We start from the raw sequence: 20,097 nt of genomic DNA on the forward strand, positions 1-20,097 counted from the left end.
GAGGTACTGGAGGGAGGGAGGGAGGTACTGGAGCGAGGGAGGGAGGGAGGTACTGGAGGGAGGGAGGGAGGGAGGTACTGGAGGGAGGGAGGGAGGTACTGGAGGGAGGGATGGAGGTACTGGAGGGAGGGAGGGAGGTACTGGAGGGAGGGATGGAGGTACTGGAGGGAGGGAGGGAGGTACTGGAGGGAGGGGGATGGATGGAGGGAGGGAGGTACTGGAGGGAGGGATGGAGGTACTGGAGGGAGGGAGGGAGGTACTGGAGGGAGGGGGATGGAGGGAGGGATGGAGGTACTGGAGGGAGGGAGGGAGGTACTGGAGGGAGGGGGATGGAGGGAGGGATGGAGGTACTGGAGGGAGGGAGGGAGGGAGGGAGGTACTGGAGGGATGGATGGAGGTACTGGAGGGAGGGAGGTACTGGAGGGAGGGATGGAGGTACTGGAGGGAGGGAGGGAGGTACTGGAGGGAGGGAGGGAGGGAGGTACTGGAGGGAGGGGGATGGATGAGGGAGGGAGGTACTGGAGGGAGGGAGGTACTGGAGGGAGGGAGGGAGGGAGGTACTGGAGGGATGGATGGAGGTACTGGAGGGAGGGAGGGAGGGAGGTACTGGAGGGAGGGGGATGGATGGAGGGAGGGAGGTACTGGAGGGAGGGATGGAGGTACAGGAGGGAGGGAGGGAGGTACTGGAGGGAGGGGGATGGAGGGAGGGATGGCAGGTGTGCACAAAGACAAAGCACATCAAAGAGTTTCCCCAGGTGTAGAAAAGGTCATATGAAAGGTACAGACAATAACCTCTCACTGTTGTGTTGGCTGCTGGACAGTCTAAAGGGACACATGAGAACACATTACCCAGGAGCCCTCCACTCCCCCTCTAAACTAACGCTATGGCAGTCTGTCTGCTGGGATCATGCTGAAGGTACAGACCATCACAGAGAGACAGCGCTGCCGTCTGAGGCTCTACTGTCGCCTTCAGAGAGGTCTATATTAAAAGGGCCGCCGGCCAATAAGGACACACCGATAGAAGTAGGATCCTTGGATTCATTAATACACGTCAGCTATTAGTTGAGGGTTGAAGTTAAAGGTAAATAACCTTCATGTACTCGACCTATCAGATAAGGTCTTCAGGGTTGTAGTTAAAGGTAAATAACCTTCATGTACTCGACCTATCAGATGAGGTCTTCAGGGTTGTAGTTAAAGGTAAATAACCTTCATGTACTCGACCTATCAGATGAGGTCCACATGATCTGGGTTGTTACAGACAAGCTATGGGGTGTTGTATGGTGCTTCCACGGGCAATAAGGACATACAAATAATAACTAGCATAACAGACAGGTCACGCGCATATAAGATGGCTTTGTAGCTAAAGTCAGAAAGGAAGTTCACCTGAGTAGAGGCTGCTGTACTTATCTGATACGGTTCAACTGCTGGGAGGTCACTGAGCTGGGTTACAGAGGCAGACAGCTGTGAACCGCTAACACTGAGGTCTAGGAACTAGAGACATCTATAAATACTAACACTGAGGTCTAGGAACTATAGAGGTCTATAAATACTGACTAACACTGAGGTCTATGAACTATAGACATCTATAAATACTAACACTGAGGTCTAGGAACTATAGACGTCTATAAATACTGACTAACACTGAGGTCTAGGAACTATAGACGTCTATAAATACTGACTAACACTGAGGTCTAGGAACTATAGACGTCTATAAATACTAACACTGAGGTTTAGGAACTATAGACGTCTATAAATACTAACACTGAGGTCTAGGAACTATAGACGTCTATAAATACTAACACTGAGGTCTAGGAACTATAGACGTCTATAAATACTGACTAACACTGAGGTCTAGGAACTATAGACGTCTATAAATACTGACTAACACTGAGGTCTAGGAACTATAGACGTCTATAAATACTAACACTGAGGTTTAGGAACTATAGACGTCTATAAATACTAACACTGAGGTTTAGGAACTATAGAGGTCTATAAATACTAACACTGAGGTCTAGGAACTAGAGACATCTATAAATACTAACACTGAGGTCTAGGAACTATAGATGTCTATAAATACTAACACTGAGGTTTAGGAACTATAGAGGTCTATAAATACTGACTAACACTGAGGTCTAGGAACTATAGACGTCTATAAATACTGACTAACACTGAGGTCTAGGAACTATAGACGTCTATAAATACTAACACTGAGGTTTAGGAACTATAGACGTCTATAAATACTAACACTGAGGTTTAGGAACTATAGAGGTCTATAAATACTAACACTGAGGTCTAGGAACTAGAGACATCTATAAATACTAACACTGAGGTCTAGGAACTATAGATGTCTATAAATACTAACACTGAGGTTTAGGAACTATAGAGGTCTATAAATACTGACTAACACTGAGGTCTAGGAACTATAGACGTCTATAAATACTAACACTGAGGTTTAGGAACTATAGACGTCTATAAATACTAACACTGAGGTTTAGGAACTATAGAGGTCTATAAATACTAACACTGAGGTCTAGGAACTAGAGACATCTATAAATACTAACACTGAGGTTTAGGAACTATAGAGGTCTATAAATACTAACACTGAGGTTTAGGAACTATAGACGTCTATAAATACTGACTAACACTGAGGTCTAGGAACTATAGACGTCTATAAATACTAACACTGAGGTTTAGGAACTATAGAGGTCTATAAATACTAACACTGAGGTCTAGGAACTATAGACATCTATAAATACTAACACTGAGGTCTAGGAACTATAGACATCTATAAATACTGACTAACACTGAGGTCTAGGAACTATAGACGTCTATAAATACTAACACTGAGGTTTAGGAACTATAGACGTCTATAAATACTGACTAACACTGAGGTCCAGGAACGATAGATGTCTATAAATACTAACACTGAGGTCTAGGAACTATAGACGTCTATAAATACTGACTAACACTGAGGTCTAGGAACTATAGACGTCTATAAATACTGACTAACACTGAGGTCTAGGAACTATAGACGTCTATAAATACTGACACTGAGGTCTAGGAACTATAGACGTCTATAAATACTGACTAACACTGAGGTCTAGGAACTATAGACGTCTATAAATACTGACTAACACTGAGGTCTAGGAACTATAGACGTCTATAAATACTGACTAACACTGAGGTCTAGGAACTATAGACGTCTATAAATACTGACTAACACTGAGGTCTAGGAACTATAGACGTCTATAAATACTGACTAACACTGAGGTCTAGGAACTATAGACGTCTATAAATACTGACTAACACTGAGGTCTAGGAACTATAGACGTCTATAAATACTGACTAATACTGAGGTCTAGGAACTATAGACATCTATAAATACTAACACTGAGGTCTAGGAACTATAGACGTCTATAAATACTGACTAACACTGAGGTTTAGGAACTATAGACGTCTATAAATACTGACACTGAGGTCTAGGAACTATAGACGTCTATAAATACTGACACTGAGGTCTAGGAACTATAGACGTCTATAAATACTGACTAACACTGAGGTCTAGGAACTATAGACGTCTATAAATACTGACTAACACTGAGGTCTAGGAACTATAGACGTCTATAAATACTGACTAACACTGAGGTCTAGGAACTATAGACGTCTATAAATACTAACACTGAGGTTTAGGAACTATAGACGTCTATAAATACTGACTAACACTGAGGTTTAGGAACTATAGACGTCTATAGAATGTTCCCGTTTATTTCAGACTCTCTTGAAAATAGGGCATTACCTAGTGTACCATTTTAAATAATATCACTTCCAGTCAGGGCACTGAGAACTTTACCACAACAAGACAAAAGAAAGAAAAAGTCCACTTGAGAAAGTGAAGCGCTGCTGTAGCTTCAGAGTCCAAGAAATCATTGTTGCTGTTTTTCAATCTCTTTGTTCAATTTGATATTTTATTTCTGAGAGCGGGTCTGCAGAGAGCAACCTTCACACAAAGACAGTGGACAGCAGTCAAGGTGTTTTTAAACAATGTCTTGTTCCTCTGGACCTGCTCTGTTGGAGACAGGGAGGTTTAACTCCTCTGGACCTGCTCTGTTGGAGACAGGGAGGTTTAACTCCTCTGGACCTGCTCTGTTGGAGACAGGGAGGTTTAACTCCCCTGGACCTGCTCTGTTGGAGACAGGGAGGTTTAACTCCTCTGGACCTGCTCTGTTGGAGACAGGGAGGTTTAACTCCTCTGGACCTGCTCTGTTGGAGACAGGGAGGTTTAACTCCTCTGGACCTGCTCTGTTGGAGACAGGGAGGTTTAACTCCTCTGGACCTGCTCTGTTGGAGACAGGGAGGTTTAACTCCTCTGGACCTGCTCTGTTGGAGGCAGGGAGGTTTAACTCCTCTGGACCTGCTCTGTTGGAGACAGGGAGGTTTAACTCCTCTGGACCTGCTCTGTTGGAGACAGGGAGGTTTAACTCCCCTGGACCTGCTCTGTTGGAGACAGGGTGGTTTAACTCCTCTGGACCTGCTCTGTTGGAGACAGGGAGGTTTAACTCCCCTGGACCTGCTCTGTTGGAGACAGGGAGGTTTAACTCCTCTGGACCTGCTCTGTTGGAGACAGGGAGGTTTAACTCCTCTGGACCTGCTCTGTTGGAGACAGGGAGGTTTAAGGTTTAACTTCCCTGGACCTGCTCTGTTGGAGGCAGGGAGGTTTAACTCCTCTAGGGTAGGGGGCAGTATTTTCACATCCGGATAAAAAACGTACCCGATTTAATCTGGTTATTACTACTGCCCAGAAACTAGAATATGCATATAATTGTTTGATTTGGATAGAAAACACCCTAAAGTTTCTAAAACTGTTTGAATGGTGTCTGTGAGTATAACAGAACTCATATGGCAGGCAAAAACCTGAGAAGATTCTGTACAGGAAGTGCCCTCTCTGACCATTTCTTGGCCTTCAACACTCTCTTTATTGAAAACTGAGGATCTCTGCTGTAACGTGACACTTCCTGAGGCTCCCATAGGCTCTCAGAAGGCGCCAGAACGTTGAATGATGACTCTGGTGTCCCAGGCTGAAAAACAGTAGCGCATTTGGTAAGTGGTCGATCTGAGAACAATGAGACGGGTGCGTGCGTGCACGTGAAGAGTCCATTTTAGATTTTGAGTCTTTGAACGAAAACAGGGTTTCCCGGTCGGAATATTATCGCTTTTTTACGAGAAAAATCGCATAAAAATAGATTTTAAACAGCGTTTGACATGCTTCGAAGTACGGTAATGGAATATTTAGATTTTTTTTTGTCACGATACGCGTCACCGTTCGGATAGTGTCTTGAACGCAAGAACAAAACAGAGGATATTTGAACATAATTATGGATTATTTTGAACCAAACCAACATTTGTTATTGAAGTAGAAGTCCTGGGAGTGCATTCTGACGAAGAACAGCAAAGGTAATCCAATTTTTCTTATAGTAAATCTGAGTTTGGTGAGTGCCAAACTTGGTGGGTGTCAAAATAGCTAGCCCGTGATGGCGAGCTATCTACTCAGAATATTGCAAAATGTGCTTTTGCCGAAAAGCTATTTTAAAATCGGACATAGCGATTGCATAAAGGAGTTCTGTATCTATAATTCTTAAAATAATTGTTATGTTTTTTGTGAACGTTTATCGTGAGTAATTTAGTAAATTCACCGGAAGTTTGCGGTGGGTATGCTAGTTCTGAACGTCACATGCGAATGTAAAAAGCTGGTTTTTGATATAAATATGAACTTGATTGAACAAAACATGCATGTATTGTATAACATAATGTCCTAGGAGTGTCATCTGATGAAGATCATCAAAGGTTAGTGCTGCATTTAGCTGTGGTTTGGGTTTATGTGACATTATATGCTAGCTTGAAAAATGGGTGTCTGATTATTTCTGGCTGGGTACTCTGCTGACATAATCTAATGTTTTGCTTTCGTTGTAAAGCCTTTTTGAAATCGGACAGTGTGGTTAGATTAACGAGAGTCTTGTCTTTAAAATGGTGTAAAATAGTCATATGTTTGAGAAATTGAAGTAATAGCATTTCTAAGGTATTTGAATATCGCGCCACGGGATTCCACTGGCGATTGGTCGTGGATGGGTATTCCAGCATGACAATGACCCAAAACACACGATTTCATCCCACATACCCTAGAGAGGTTAACTCCCCTGGACCTGCTCTGTTGGAGACAGGGAGGTTTAACTCCCCTGGACCTGCTCTGTTGGAGACAGGGAGGTTTAACTCCTCTGGACCTGCTCTGTTGGAGACAGGGAGGTTTAACTCCTCTGGACCTGCTCTGTTGGAGACAGGGAGGTTTAACTCCTCTGGACCTGCTCTGTTGGAGGCAGGGAGGTTTAACTCCCCTGGACCTGCTCTGTTGGAGACAGGGAGGTTTAACTCCCCTGGACCTGCTCTGTTGGAGACAGGGAGGTTTAACTCCCCTGGACCTGCTCTGTTGGAGACAGGGAGGTTTAACTCCTCTGGACCTGCTCTGTTGGAGACAGGGAGGTTTAACTCCTCTGGACCTGCTCTGTTGGAGACAGGGAGGTTTAACTCCCCTGGACCTGCTCTGTTGGAGACAGGGAGGTTTAACTCCTCTGGACCTGCTCTGTTGGAGACAGGGAGGTTTAACTCCCCTGGACCTGCTCTGTTGGAGACAGGGAGGTTTAACTCCCCTGGACCTGCTCTGTTGGAGACAGGGAGGTTTAAGGTTTAACTCCCCTGGAGCTGCTCTGTTGGAGACAGGGAGGTTTAACTCTCTTTCATGGTGTTACAGTCTGGTAAACTTGATAGGGGAAAGGTGGATAAGTCACCCGCAGGCTGGTCCAGGAACATGTCAAGTGTTTTAGCAGAAAGAACACAGTGGGAGACTGAGCAGTGAGCACCAGCACATACCTTACAGCACGTGCCTCACAGCAGCAAGATTTCTGACCTGTTGCCACTAGAAAAGGGCAACCAGTGAAGAACAAACACCACTGTAAATACAACCCATATTTATGTTTATTTATTTCCCCTTTGAACAAGTGATTGAACCTGCCTGTAAGGCCAGATGACAACAAATTGTCACTGTTGGGACTGATCTCCATTGGTTCCATTGTGTCACCAGACAAGCTGGGTGGGAGACAGCTGGAGACGGAACAAGCTATTGTCACTCCTTCAGTCCTCCAGGTCTGGGCCGGCATTCTCAGGACGCATCATTCCAAAAGGCCAATAAAATCATCACTCAGAGGGCACAATCCTCTCGGATTACGAGCTGGATTTACTTTCCAACATACATAGCTCTAGGTCAACGGGTTTGAAAGCTGAGACAGACGCTTTTTGACGTGCTGTAATGAAAACAGTAACGATGCAGCGAGCTGGGGAATCATTTCCTTTCCGCGAGCTAACCTCCTTCACTCCCTCCGCATGCCGAAGAGGAATAGATGGAGAGGGAGAGGAGGGAGATCGAGGGGGGAGAGGAGGGAGATCGAGAGGGAGAGGAGGGAGATCGAGGGGGGAGAGGAGGGAGATCGAGAGGGGAGAGGAGGGAGATCGAGAGGGGAGAGAGGGACAAAAAAGGGGGAAGAGACATACGGAAAGGGAAAGAGAACGGGAGAAAGAACGTGAGAGGGAGAGAAAAACAACAGATAACACCCATTTAAAGTTCCTCTGGTGTTCGTGTTCCCTGTCTGCCTCTCTCAGTAACCGTACCACTACCAGTACCACTACCAGTAGCACTACCACTACCAATACCACTACCAGTACCACTACCACTACTAGTACCACTACTAGTACCACTACCACTACCAGTACCACTACCAGTATCACTACCACTACCAGTAGCACTACCAGTACCAGTACCACTACCAATACCAGTAGCACTACCAGTACCACTACCACTACCAATACCACTACCAGTACCACTACCAGTACCACTACCAGTAGCACTACCAATACCAGTAGCACTACCACTACCAGTACCACTACCAGTACCACTACCAATACCAGTAGCACAACCAGTACCAGTAGCACTACCGCCAGTGCCACCGACCATACCACTACCAGTACCACTACCACTACCACTACCAGTAGCACTACCAGTACCACTACCAATACCAGTACCACTACCAGTACCACTACCAGTACCACTACCAGTAGCACTACCAGTACCACTACCAGTACCACTACCACTACCACTACCAGACCCTACCACTACCAGAACCACTATCAGTACCCACTACCAGTATCAGTACCAGTACCACTACCAGTACCAATACCACTACCAGTACCACTACCAGTACCACTACCAATACCACTACAAGTACCACTACCAGTACCACTACCACTACCAGTACCACTACCAGTATCACTACCACTACCACTACCAGTAGCACTACCACTACCAGTAGCACTACCAGTATCACTACCACTACCAGTACCACTACCAGTACCACTACCAGTATCAGCACCAATACCACTACCACTACCAGTACCACTACCACTACTAGTACCACTACCAGTACCAGTACCACTACCAGTATCAGCACCAATACCACTAACAATACCACTACTAGTACCACTACCACTACCAATACCACTACCACTACCACTATCACTACCAGTACCACTACCAGTACCCACTACCAGTACCAATACCACTACCAGTACCACTGCCAGTACCACTATCACTACCAGTACCACTACCAGTCCCACTACCAGTATCAGCACCAATACCACTACCAATACCAGTACCACTACTAGTACCACTACCCACTACCACTACCAGTCCCACAACCACTACCAGTACCACTATAACTACCAATACCAGTATCACTACCAGTACCACTACCAGTACCAGTACCGCTACTAGTACCACTACCAGTATCAGCACCTATACCAATACCACTATCACTACCAATACCACTATCACTACCAATACCACTATCACTACCAATACCAGTACCACTACCAGTATCACTACCAGTACCAATACCACTACTACTATCAGAACCACTATCAGTACCACTACTAGTACCACTACCAGTATCAGCACCAATACCACTACCATACCACTATCACTACCAATACCAGTACCACTACCAGTATCACTACCAGTACCAGTACCACTACCAGTACCACTACCCACTACCACTACCAGTACCCACTACCAGTATCACTTCCAGTACCAGTACCAGTACCACTACCAGTACCAATACCAGTATCACTACCAATACCAGTACCACTACCCACTACCAGTACCACTACCCACTACCAGTATCACTACTAGTACCACTACCACTATCACTACCAGTACCAATACCAGTACCAGTATCAATACCACTAGCAATACCAATACCAGTATCACTACCAGTACCACTACTAGTATCACTACCAGTACCACTACCAGTACCACTACCACTACCAGTATCACTACCAGTACCACTACCACTACCAGTACCACTACCAGTACCAGGGAGCTAGCAGAGCTGAAGGTCAGCCTTGATAAACAATAATCTCCTCTCAGGTGGTAGAGGGCTTCAGATACTCATTGATCTTCCCCTCCTCTCTCTGGGACCATCGACGTTACAGACACTGGAGGCCAGCCAGAGTCTAGCCTGGTTCATCTAGTGGTACAGCCAGAGTCTAGCCTGGTTCATCTAGTGGTACAGCCAGAGTCTAGCCTGGTTCATCTAGTGGTACAGCCAGAGTCTAGCCTGGTTCATCTAGTGGTACAGCCAGAGTCTAGCCTGGTTCATCTAGTGGTACAGCCAGAGTCTAGCCTGGTTCATCTAGTGGTACAGCCAGAGTCTAGCCTGGTTCATCTAGTGGTACAGCCAGAGTCTAGCCTGGTTCATCTAGTGGTACAGCCAGAGTCTAGGAGGGGGGAGAGGAGAGAGGAGGGGAGAGAGAGTGGGGAGAGGAGAGAGGAGGGGAGGGGAGGGGAGAGAGGAGAGACGAAGGGAGGGGAGAGCGGAGGGGAGAGAGGAGAGACGAAGGGAGGGGAGAGAGGAGGGGGGAGAGGAGGGGGGAGAGGAGGGGAGAGAGGAAGAGACTGATAACAGCTCCTGTCCAGACATCACATCACTGTGGTAATTATTATCTCTCTCTGTCAGATACTAAGCCGCCGAGCGTCGGGTCAGGATGAAAACAAAATACAGTGATGTTTACAGTGATGAATGACTGACATCGATCATTTCAATCAGCATTTTTCCACGTCTGGCCACGCGTTCCACCTGGCTACCCTGACAACATCTCAGCACCCCCTGCAGCAACTTACCCCCCCGCTTCTCCTTCACCCAAATCCATCTCAGCACCCCCTGCAGCAACTTACCCCCCCGCTTCTCCTTCACCCAAATCCATCTCAGCACCCCCTGCAGCAACTTACCCCCCCGCTTCTCCTTCACCCAAATCCATCTCAGCACCCCCTGCAGCAACTTACCCCCCCGCTTCTCCTTCACCCAAATCCATCTCAGCACCCCCTGCAGCAACTTACCCCCCCGCTACTCCTTCACCCAAATCCATCTCAGCACCCCCTGCAGCAACTTACCCCCCCGCTTCTCCTTCACCCGCTTCTCCTTCACCCAAATCCATCTCAGCACCCCCTGCAGCAACTTACCCCCCCGCTTCTCCTTCACCCAAATCCATCTCAGCACCCCCTGCAGCAACTTACCCCCCCGCTTCTCCTTCACCCAAATCCATCTCAGCACCCCCTGCAGCAACTTACCCCCCCCGCTTCTCCTTCACCCAAATCCATCTCAGCACCCCCTGCAGCAACTTACCCCCCCGCTTCTCCTTCACCCAAATCCATCTCAGCACCCCCTGCAGCAACTTACCCCCCCGCTTCTCCTTCACCCAAATCCATCTCAGCACCCCCTGCAGCAACTTACCCCCCCCGCTTCTCCTTCACCCAAATCCATCTCAGCACCCCCTGCAGCAACTTACCCCCCCCCGCTTCTCCTTCACCCAAATCCATCTCAGCACCCCCTGCAGCAACTTACCCAACCCCCCCACTTCTCCTTCACCCAAATCCATCTCAGCACCCCCTGCAGCAACTTACCCAACCCCCCCGCTTCTCCTTCAACCAAATCCATCTCAGCACCCCCTGCAGCAACTTACCCAACCCCCCCGCTTCTCCTTCACCCAAATCCATCTCAGCACTCCCTGCAGCAACTTACCCAACCCCCCTGCTTCTCCTTCACCCAAATCCATCTCAGCACCCCCTGCAGCAACTTACCCCCCCCCCCCCCCCCCCCGCTTCTCCTTCACCCAAATCCAGACAGCTGATTTGGGTGAAGCTGCAAAATCTGGATCCCTTCAAATCAGCTGGGCTAGACATTCTGGATCTAAAACTATCCCCTCTGAAATTGTTGCAACCCCTATTACTAGCCTGTTCAACCTCTTTCGTGTCGTCTGAAATCCCCAAAGATTGGAAAGCTGCCACGGTTATCCCCCTCTTCAAAGGGGGAGACACTCTAGACCCAAACTGTTATAGACCGATATCCACCCTTAATAAACAGATCACCGACCATTTCGAATCCCACCGTACCTCCTCCACTATGTTTCAGAGCTGGTCATGGGTGCAGCTCAGCCACGCTCAAGGTCCTAAACGATATCATAACCACCATCGATAGAAGACATTACTGTGCAGCAGTCTTCATCGACCTGGCCAAGGCTTTCGACTCTGTCAATCACCGTATTCCTATCCAGCAGACTCAACAGCCTTGGTTTCTCAAATAATTGCCTCGCCTGGTTCACCAACTACTTCTCAGACAGAGTACAGTTTGTCAAATCGGATGGCCTGTTGTCCAGGCCTCTGGCAGTCTCTATGGGGGTGCCACAGGGTTCAATTCTTCTCTGTATACATCAATGATGTTGCTCTTGCTGCTGGTGATTCTCTGATCCACCTCTACGCAGACGACACCATTCTGTATACTTCTGGCCCTTCTTTGGACACTGTGTTAACAACCCTCCAGACGAGCTTCAATGCCATACAACTCTCCTTCCGTGGCCTACAACTGCTCTTAAATACAAGTAAAACTAAATGCATGCTCTTCAATCGATCACTGCCTGCACCTGCCCGCCCGTCCAGCATCACTACTCTGGACGGTTCTGACTTAGAATATGTGGACAACTACAAATACCTGGGTGTCTGGTTAGACTGTAAACTCTCCTTCCAGACTCACATCAAACATCTCCAATCCAAAGTTAAATCTAGAATTGGCTTCCTATTTCGCAACAAAGCATCTTTCACTCATGTTGCCAAACATACCCTCGTAAAACTGACCATCCTACCGATCCTCGACTTCGGCGATGTCATTTACAAAATAGCCTCCAACACTCTACTCAATAAACTGGATGCAGTCTATCACAGTGCCATCCGTTTTGTCACCAAAGCCCCATATACTACACACCACTGCGACACATCTCGTTGGCTGGTCCTCGCTTCATACTCGTCGCCAAACCCACTGGCTCCAGGTAATCTATAAGTCTTTGCTAGGTAAAGCCCCGCCTTATCTCAGCTCACTGGTCACCATAGCAACACCTACCCGTAGCACACGCTCCAGCAGGTATATCTCTCTGGTCACCCCCAAAGCCAATTCCTACTTTGGCCACCTTTCCTTCCAGTTCTCTGCTGCCAATGACTGGAACGAATTGCAAAAATCTCTGAAGCTGGAGACTCATATCTCCCTCTCTAACTTTAAGCATCAGCTGTCAGAGCAGCTTACCGATCACTGTACCTGTACATAGCCCATCTGTAAATAGTACACCCAACTACCTCATCCCCATATTGTTACTTACCCTCCTGCTCTTTTACACCCCAGTATCTCTATCTGCACATCTATCACTCCAGTATTAATGTTAAATTGTAATTATTTTCACCTCTAGGGCCTATTTATTGTCTACCTCCCTACTCTTCTACATTTACACACTGTACATACATCTTTCTATTTTAATTTTCTATTGTGTTATTGACTGTACGTTTGTTTATGTGTAACTCTGTGTTGTTGTTTGTGTCGCACTGCTTTGCTTTATCTTGGCCAGGTCGCAGTTGTAAATGTTCTCAACTGGCCTACCTGGTTAAATAAAGGTGAAATAAAACAAAAATAAAACATTGGAAAGGGAAATTTGACAATGTATTTTAATTATAGACAGATAAATGTCCTAGACTGAAGGAGGTCTGGTTCTACAGTGGCATCTGATGTTAATGACTGTCCATTGTTCAGTTCAACTGATGCTTCCTGTAAAGCCTTTCCACAAACAAGGTCAGGTACTGGCCAGGTAAAGCGCTGTGGTATGAGACTAACAGGATAATAGCATGAAAACATCATGCTATAATAACATGGTAAGAAACCCTGGAAGGTCCAGGGATACGTGACGGTTATATGTCTCACCTTTAACAGCCTCGTCCACCACCTCCACCACACGGTCAATCTGCTGGACCTGGAACACACAGAGGACAGGGTTAGAAAACACACAGAGAGACACAGAGAGAGACACAGAGAAAGAGAGAGAGACAGAGAGAGAGACACAGAGAGAGACACAGAGAGAGAGAGAGACACAGAGAGAGAGAGACACAGAGAGAGAGAGAGACACAGAGAGAGAGAGAGACACAGAGAGAGGACACAGAGAGAGAGACAGAGAGAGAGACACAGAGAGAGACACAGAGAGAGACACAGAGAGAGAGAGAGAGACACAGAGAGAGAGAGACACAGAGAGAGAGAGACACAGAGAGAGAGAGAGAGAGAGAGAGAGAGACACAGAGAGAGAGAGAGACACAGAGAGAGAGACACAGAGAGAGACACAGAGAGAGAGACACAGAGAGAGACACAGAGAGAGAGAGAGAGACACAGAGAGAGAGGCACACAGAGAGAGAGAGAGAGAGAGAGAGAGAGAAACACAGAGAGAGAGAGAGACACAGAGAGAGAGAGAGACACAGAGAGAGACACAGAGGACACAGAGAGAGAGAGAGAGAGACACAGAGAGAGAGAGAGACACAGAGAGAGAGAGACACAGAGAGAGAGAGAGAGAGAGAGAGACACAGAGAGAGAGAGAGACACAGAGAGAGAGACACAGAGAGAGCGAGACAGAGAGAGAGCGAGACACAGAGAGAGAGAGAGAGACAGACACAGAGAGAGAGAGACACAGAGAGAGAGCGAGACACAGAGAGAGAGAGAGAGAGACACAGAGAGAGAGAGAGACACAGAGAGAGAGAGAGACACAGAGAGAGTGAACATGGTGGATAAAACACACAAATCTAAAATCAAATCTTATTTGCCACATGCTTTGTAAACAACAGGTGTAGACGAACAGTGAAATGCTTTGTAAACAACAGGTGTAGACTACTAACCCGTCTCCCCTCTCTACTAACCCGTCTCCCCTCTCTACTAACCCGTCTCCCCTCTCTACTTACCCGTCTCCCCTCTCTACTAACCCGTCTCCCCTCTCTACTAACCCGTCTCCCCTCTCTACTAACCCGTCTCCCCTCTCTACTAACCCGTCTCCCCTCTCTACTAACCCGTCTCCCCTCTCTACTAACCCGTCTCCCCTCTCTACCACTAGGGAACCACAGCTCAACAGTGATTTGAAACATTTCCATGTGAATAACAGCAAGGTAAACCCAGATTCTCATTCTATGCACACAACTCATTTAGACTCTGTTGGCCTTGCCTGGTGCTGTTTTACATTTCATTCCTAAACTCATAACTGCAGGAAACACCATCAACCCCAAATCACAAACAAAACAACGGTGACTCTGAAACAGTACAACATAAACACAGTGTGGCACAGAGCTAAAACTACATCCAACAACAATCAGTCACAGCTCTGTGGTGAATCAATCTTCTACTGATAAACAGGAGGACCAGGGGTCTGGACTGAGAACGATGCCCCGAAAGAGAGAAAAGATTTTATGCAGACCAATTTCTTGCTCCGTTTTGCTCCGTTTCCACCCTCCGTTTCCACCCTCCGTTTCCCCCTCTCCTCTCCTCTGTTGTGTTATTTCTGCATGAGCCAATCTCCCTCCATTTTTCCCTCCCGCAGTTTCCCCTTCTCCACTGTGTTATTTCTGCCTGGGGAACCAGAGATTGTAAAATCTTACCTATTAAAAGGAAATGTGTATCAATTGTGCCCTGCTGCAACCCTTAGTTAAATCGCTGAGGCTAGCAGGCCTCCGCTCCCGTCCAGGGCCCACCCCCAGGCCTCGATGGGCCTGGAGCCCCATTACCCCCTCCCATCCCTGGGCAGAGTGCAGCGGGGCAGAGGGTACCGCCTGGAGGATGGATGGGACAAACAAGCACTACGCCCCCCCCCCATCCCAAATGGCACTCTATTCCCTTTATAGAACAATAACAGACCTTACAACAATAGGGAACAGAGTGGCATTTGGGACACATCCGAGGCCTCTCCCGTCTCGCAGCAGTTATATGCATGATAAGCACGGAAATGAAAATCAATTTGCTCCTAATGGGACAGCAATCTGTGTCCACTCTGAGCAGCGGGAGAGAGGCAGAGGGCCTGGGACTAGCAGAGTTTGTTTCTCTCTGTGTGTGTGTGTGTGTGTGTGTGTGTGTGTGTGTGTGTGTGTGTGTGTGTGTGTGTGTGTGTGTGTGTGTGTGTGTGTGTATAGAATGCACTGCTACCCTTTCGGATGCTCCACTATAAACCTTCTGCACTGCATTACTCTCAGTGACACAGAGACCACAGCATTACTCTCAGTGACACAGGACCACAGCATTACTCTCAGCGACAGAGACCACAGCATTACTCTCAGCGACACAGAGACCACAGCATTACTCTCAGTGACACAGAGACCACAGCATTACTCTCAGTGACAGAGACCACAGCATTACTCTCAGCGACAGAGACCACAGCATTACTCTCAGTGACACAGAGACCACAGCATTACTCTCAGTGACACAGAGACCACAGCATTACTCTCAGTGACAGAGACCACAGCATTACTCTCAGTGACACAGAGACCACAGCATTACTCTCAGTGACAGAGACCACAGCATTACTCTCAGCGACACAGAGACCACAGCATTACTCTCAGTGACAGAGACCACAGCATTACTCTCAGTGACAGAGACCACAGCATTACTCTCAGTGACAGAGACCACAGCATTACTCTCAGTGACAGAGACCACAGCATTACTCTCAGTGACAGAGACCACAGCATTACTCTCAGTGACAGAGACCACAGCATTACTCTCAGCGACACAGAGACCACAGCATTACTCTCAGTGGAGCTGAGTGGAAACAATAAGCAAAACATACTTTAAGACCATGTGACATCTGACTGCTTTACCATTGTGCAGATCTGACTCCATTCAAATGTACCGGACAATGTAATAATGTACTGACCAATGTAATAATGTAGTGACCAATGTAATAACGTAGTGACCAATGTAATAATGTACTGACCAACTTAATAATGTAGTGACCAATGTAATAATGTACTGACCAATGTAATAATGTACCGGATAATGTAATAATGTACTGAACAATGTAATAATGCACCGGACAATATAATAATGCACTGACCAATATAATAATGCACTGACCAATATAATAATGCACTGACCAATGTAATAATGCACTGACCAATGTAATAATGCACTGACCAATATAATAATGCACTGACCAATATAATAATGTACCGGACAATGTAATAATGTAGTGACCAATGTAATAATGCACTGACCAATGTAATAATGTACTGACCAATGTAATAATGTACTGACCAATGTAATAATGTACCGGACAATGTAATAATGTAGTGACCAATGTAATAATGTACTGACCAACGTAATAATGTAGTGACCAATGTAATAATGTACTGACCAATGTAATAATGCACTGACCAATGTAATAATGTAGTGACCAATGTAATAATGTACTGACCAATGTAATAATGTACCGGACAATGTAATAATGTAAATATAGATTGTAGATGAAGTACATAAATACAGACGATAACAACAATATTGTTCATTTCATGAGAAGGCTGTTTAGGGACCCGGGAGGCCGTTTAGGGACCCGGGAGGCCGTTTAGGGACCCGGGAGGCCGTTTAGGGACCCGGGAGGCCGTTTAGGGACCCGGGAGGCCGTTTAGGGACCCGGGAGGCCGTTTAGGGACCCGGGAGGCCGTTTAGGGACCAGGGAGGCCGTTTAGGGACCCGGGAGGCCGTTTAGGGACCAGGGAGGCCGTTTAGGGACCCGGGAGGCCGTTTAGGGACCCGGGAGGCCGTTTAGGGACCAGGGAGGCTGTTTAGGGACCCGGGAGGCCGCTTAGGGACCCGGGAGGCCGTTTAGGGACCTGGGAGGGAGGCCGTTTAGGGACCCGGGAGGGAGGCCGTTTAGGGACCCGGGAGGCCGTTTAGGGACCCGGGAGGCCGTTTAGGGACCCGGGAGGCCGTTTAGGGACCCGGGAGGCCGTTTAGGGACCCGGGAGGCCGTTTAGGGACCCGGGAGGCCGTTTAGGGACCCGGGAGGCCGTTTAGGGACCCGGGAGGGATCGATGGATACAGTCACCTTAGATCTAGAAAGCAGCCCCCGTCCCCGTCCTCCAAACCACCTACTCTCTCACCACTATAAGCCAGCTAACAAGCTGGGGTCAGGGCCAATTGTCTCTGCCTGTGACTGTGTGAGGTGTGTCCGCGTGGGCAGGCCATCCATACGTGTGAGGACTACAGAGAGCAGAGTAGAGGACACAGCTCAGCGCCAGCAGGGGGCAGCTGTCATTTGGACCCTCCGGTGCTCCTGTGGCCGACATGCTGAGCTAGGAGATGAGAAACTAACAGGTAGCGCTAACCCCAATACCTCTCATACCCCAGAAACAGCTAGCGCTAAGGCTAACTCCTCTCACTGTCTCTCATCCCCCATAAAGATGAACAGCTAGCACTAAGGCTAACCCCTCTCACTGTCTCTCATCCCCCATAAAGATGAACAGCTAGCACTAAGGCTAACCCCTCTCACTGTCTCTCATCCCCCATAAAGATGAACAGCTAGCACTAAGGCTAACCCCTCTCACCCCCCATAAAGATGAACAGCTAGCACTAAGGCTAACTCCTCTCACCCCCCATAAAGATGAACAGCTAGCACTAAGGCTAACCCCTCTCACTGTCTCTCATCCCCCATAAAGATGAACAGCTAGCACTAAGGCTAACCCCTCTCACTGTCTCTCATCCCCCATAAAGATGAACAGCTAGCACTAAGGCTAACTCCTCTCACCCCCCATAAAGATGAACAGCTAGCGCTAAGGCTAACCCCTCTCACTGTCTCTCATCCCCCATAAAGATGAACAGCTAGCACTAAGGCTAACCCCTCTCACTGTCTCTCATCCCCCATAAAGATGAACAGCTAGCACTAAGGCTAACCCCTCTCACTGTCTCTCATCCCCCATAAAGATGAACAGCTAGCACTAAGGCTAACTCCTCTCACCCCCCATAAAGATGAACAGCGAGCGCTAAGGCTAACCCCTCTCACTGTCTCTCATCCCCCATAAAGATGAACAGCTAGCACTAAGGCTAACTCCTCTCACCCCCCATAAAGATGAACAGCTAGCGCTAAGGCTAACCCCTCTCACTGTCTCTCATCCCCCATAAAGATGAACAGCTAGCACTAAGGCTAACCCCTCTCACTGTCTCTCATCCCCCATAAAGATGAACAGCTAGCACTAAGGCTAACTCCTCTCACCCCCCATAAAGATGAACAGCTAGCACTAAGGCTAACCCCTCTCACTGTCTCTCATCCCCCATAAAGATGAACAGCTAGCACTAAGGCTAACCCCTCTCACTGTCTCTCATCCCCCATAAAGATGAACAGCTAGCACTAAGGCTAACTCCTCTCACCCCCCATAAAGATGAACAGCTAGCACTAAGGCTAACCCCTCTCACTGTCTCTCATCCCCCATAAAGATGAACAGCTAGCACTAAGGCTAATCCCTCTCACTGTCTCTCATCCCCCATAAAGATGAACAGCTAGCACTAAGGCTAACTCCTCTCATCCCCCCATAACACTAACCCCGCTCACTACGTCTCTCATCCCCTGCCGCCTTGCCTTGCCGCCCCGCCGTTCGCTATGATCAATAGTCATTCAGGAAGACTGTACTTAAGTCTGCAGACCTCTTTCATCTTCATTTAAAAGCAGAGAAAGCGAAGAGTCAGAGAGGAGAGAGAGGAGAGAGAGGAGGCCCGCTGAGCCAGAGGTTCTTTAGAAGAGGCTGCTCTCCTCTCTCGCTGCCCCGTCGCTCAGTGATCGCTAGCTCTGCTGATATGACATTTATCTTTCATTTCTCTCAGTAGTAAAGCACACCTGGGTGGATAAACCGAAAGAGGGAGGGAGGGAGGGAGGGAGGGAGGGAGGGAGGGAGGGAGGGAGGGAGGGACTAGGCACTAGGATCTATTTCTGCTGTTGGCTGGTAGAAAGACTAAGAGGGAAGAACTTTAGGGAGAGTCCAACTCCTGGTGGTTTTCTGAGGTGATGTCATGACCAAGGGTTGAGAGAGGGCCGGTCGATACCGATGGGGATCAAATGCCTTCATGGGATAGAAGTCTAAGTACAATTGTTCCTGGTGTTGCATTATGGGGCCTAGGCAGCGGCAGGGAGAAGCAGATCTTAGCATCGGCCTATCTAGTGGAACAGTTTGTAGTTCTGCAGTAGGGAAAGTCAAGGCAGTGAAGTAGAGGCAGGAAACAGCCAGGCGTGTCTATCTGAGGATCTCATGCTTGTTAACTGCAGTTGTATAATACGTTTAGGGAAATGACTGACTGAACTGAATCCACTCAGGGAGGGGTGTTATGGGTAAATATAAGACATGTCAGCCTTGTTTTGTCATTGTATCAAGAGCTTAAGTGAAATTGCATCAGATAAACAATAGAATCGAAAACAAACATTGAAATCACATTAAATTTTCCCCCAGAGACCAACGCCAACAATACAACTATTTAAAACATCATCCAGCCTTTCAAAAGAGCAACGTTACGTTTTTCATCAAGCGTCTATTTTAAAGAAGGGTTACTCTCTGGATTCTCAGAATCATCAACTTTTATATAAAGTACATAACATGGAGTACACCTGGACGACTCTTTCATA

General features: G+C 47.5%; 1 protein-coding gene across 3 annotated transcripts in view; it reads right to left on the bottom strand.

Annotated features, from left to right (window-relative positions):
* LOC106597444 (threonylcarbamoyladenosine tRNA methylthiotransferase) overlaps nt 1–20,097 on the bottom strand; it is an 811,125-nt gene that overhangs the window by 558,553 nt on the left and 232,475 nt on the right. For all 3 annotated transcript variants that reach the window (XM_082959157.1, XM_082959161.1, XM_082959159.1), the window contains exon 6: nt 13,395–13,443. In XM_082959157.1, coding sequence (XP_082815283.1) covers nt 13,395–13,443 — 49 coding nt within the window. The remainder of the gene's footprint in view (nt 1–13,394; nt 13,444–20,097) is intronic.

The sequence above is a fragment of the Salmo salar genome, chromosome 02 (genome assembly GCF_965601325.2).
Source record: "Salmo salar chromosome 02, fSalSal1, whole genome shotgun sequence".
Lineage (NCBI taxonomy): Eukaryota > Metazoa > Chordata > Actinopteri > Salmoniformes > Salmonidae > Salmo > Salmo salar.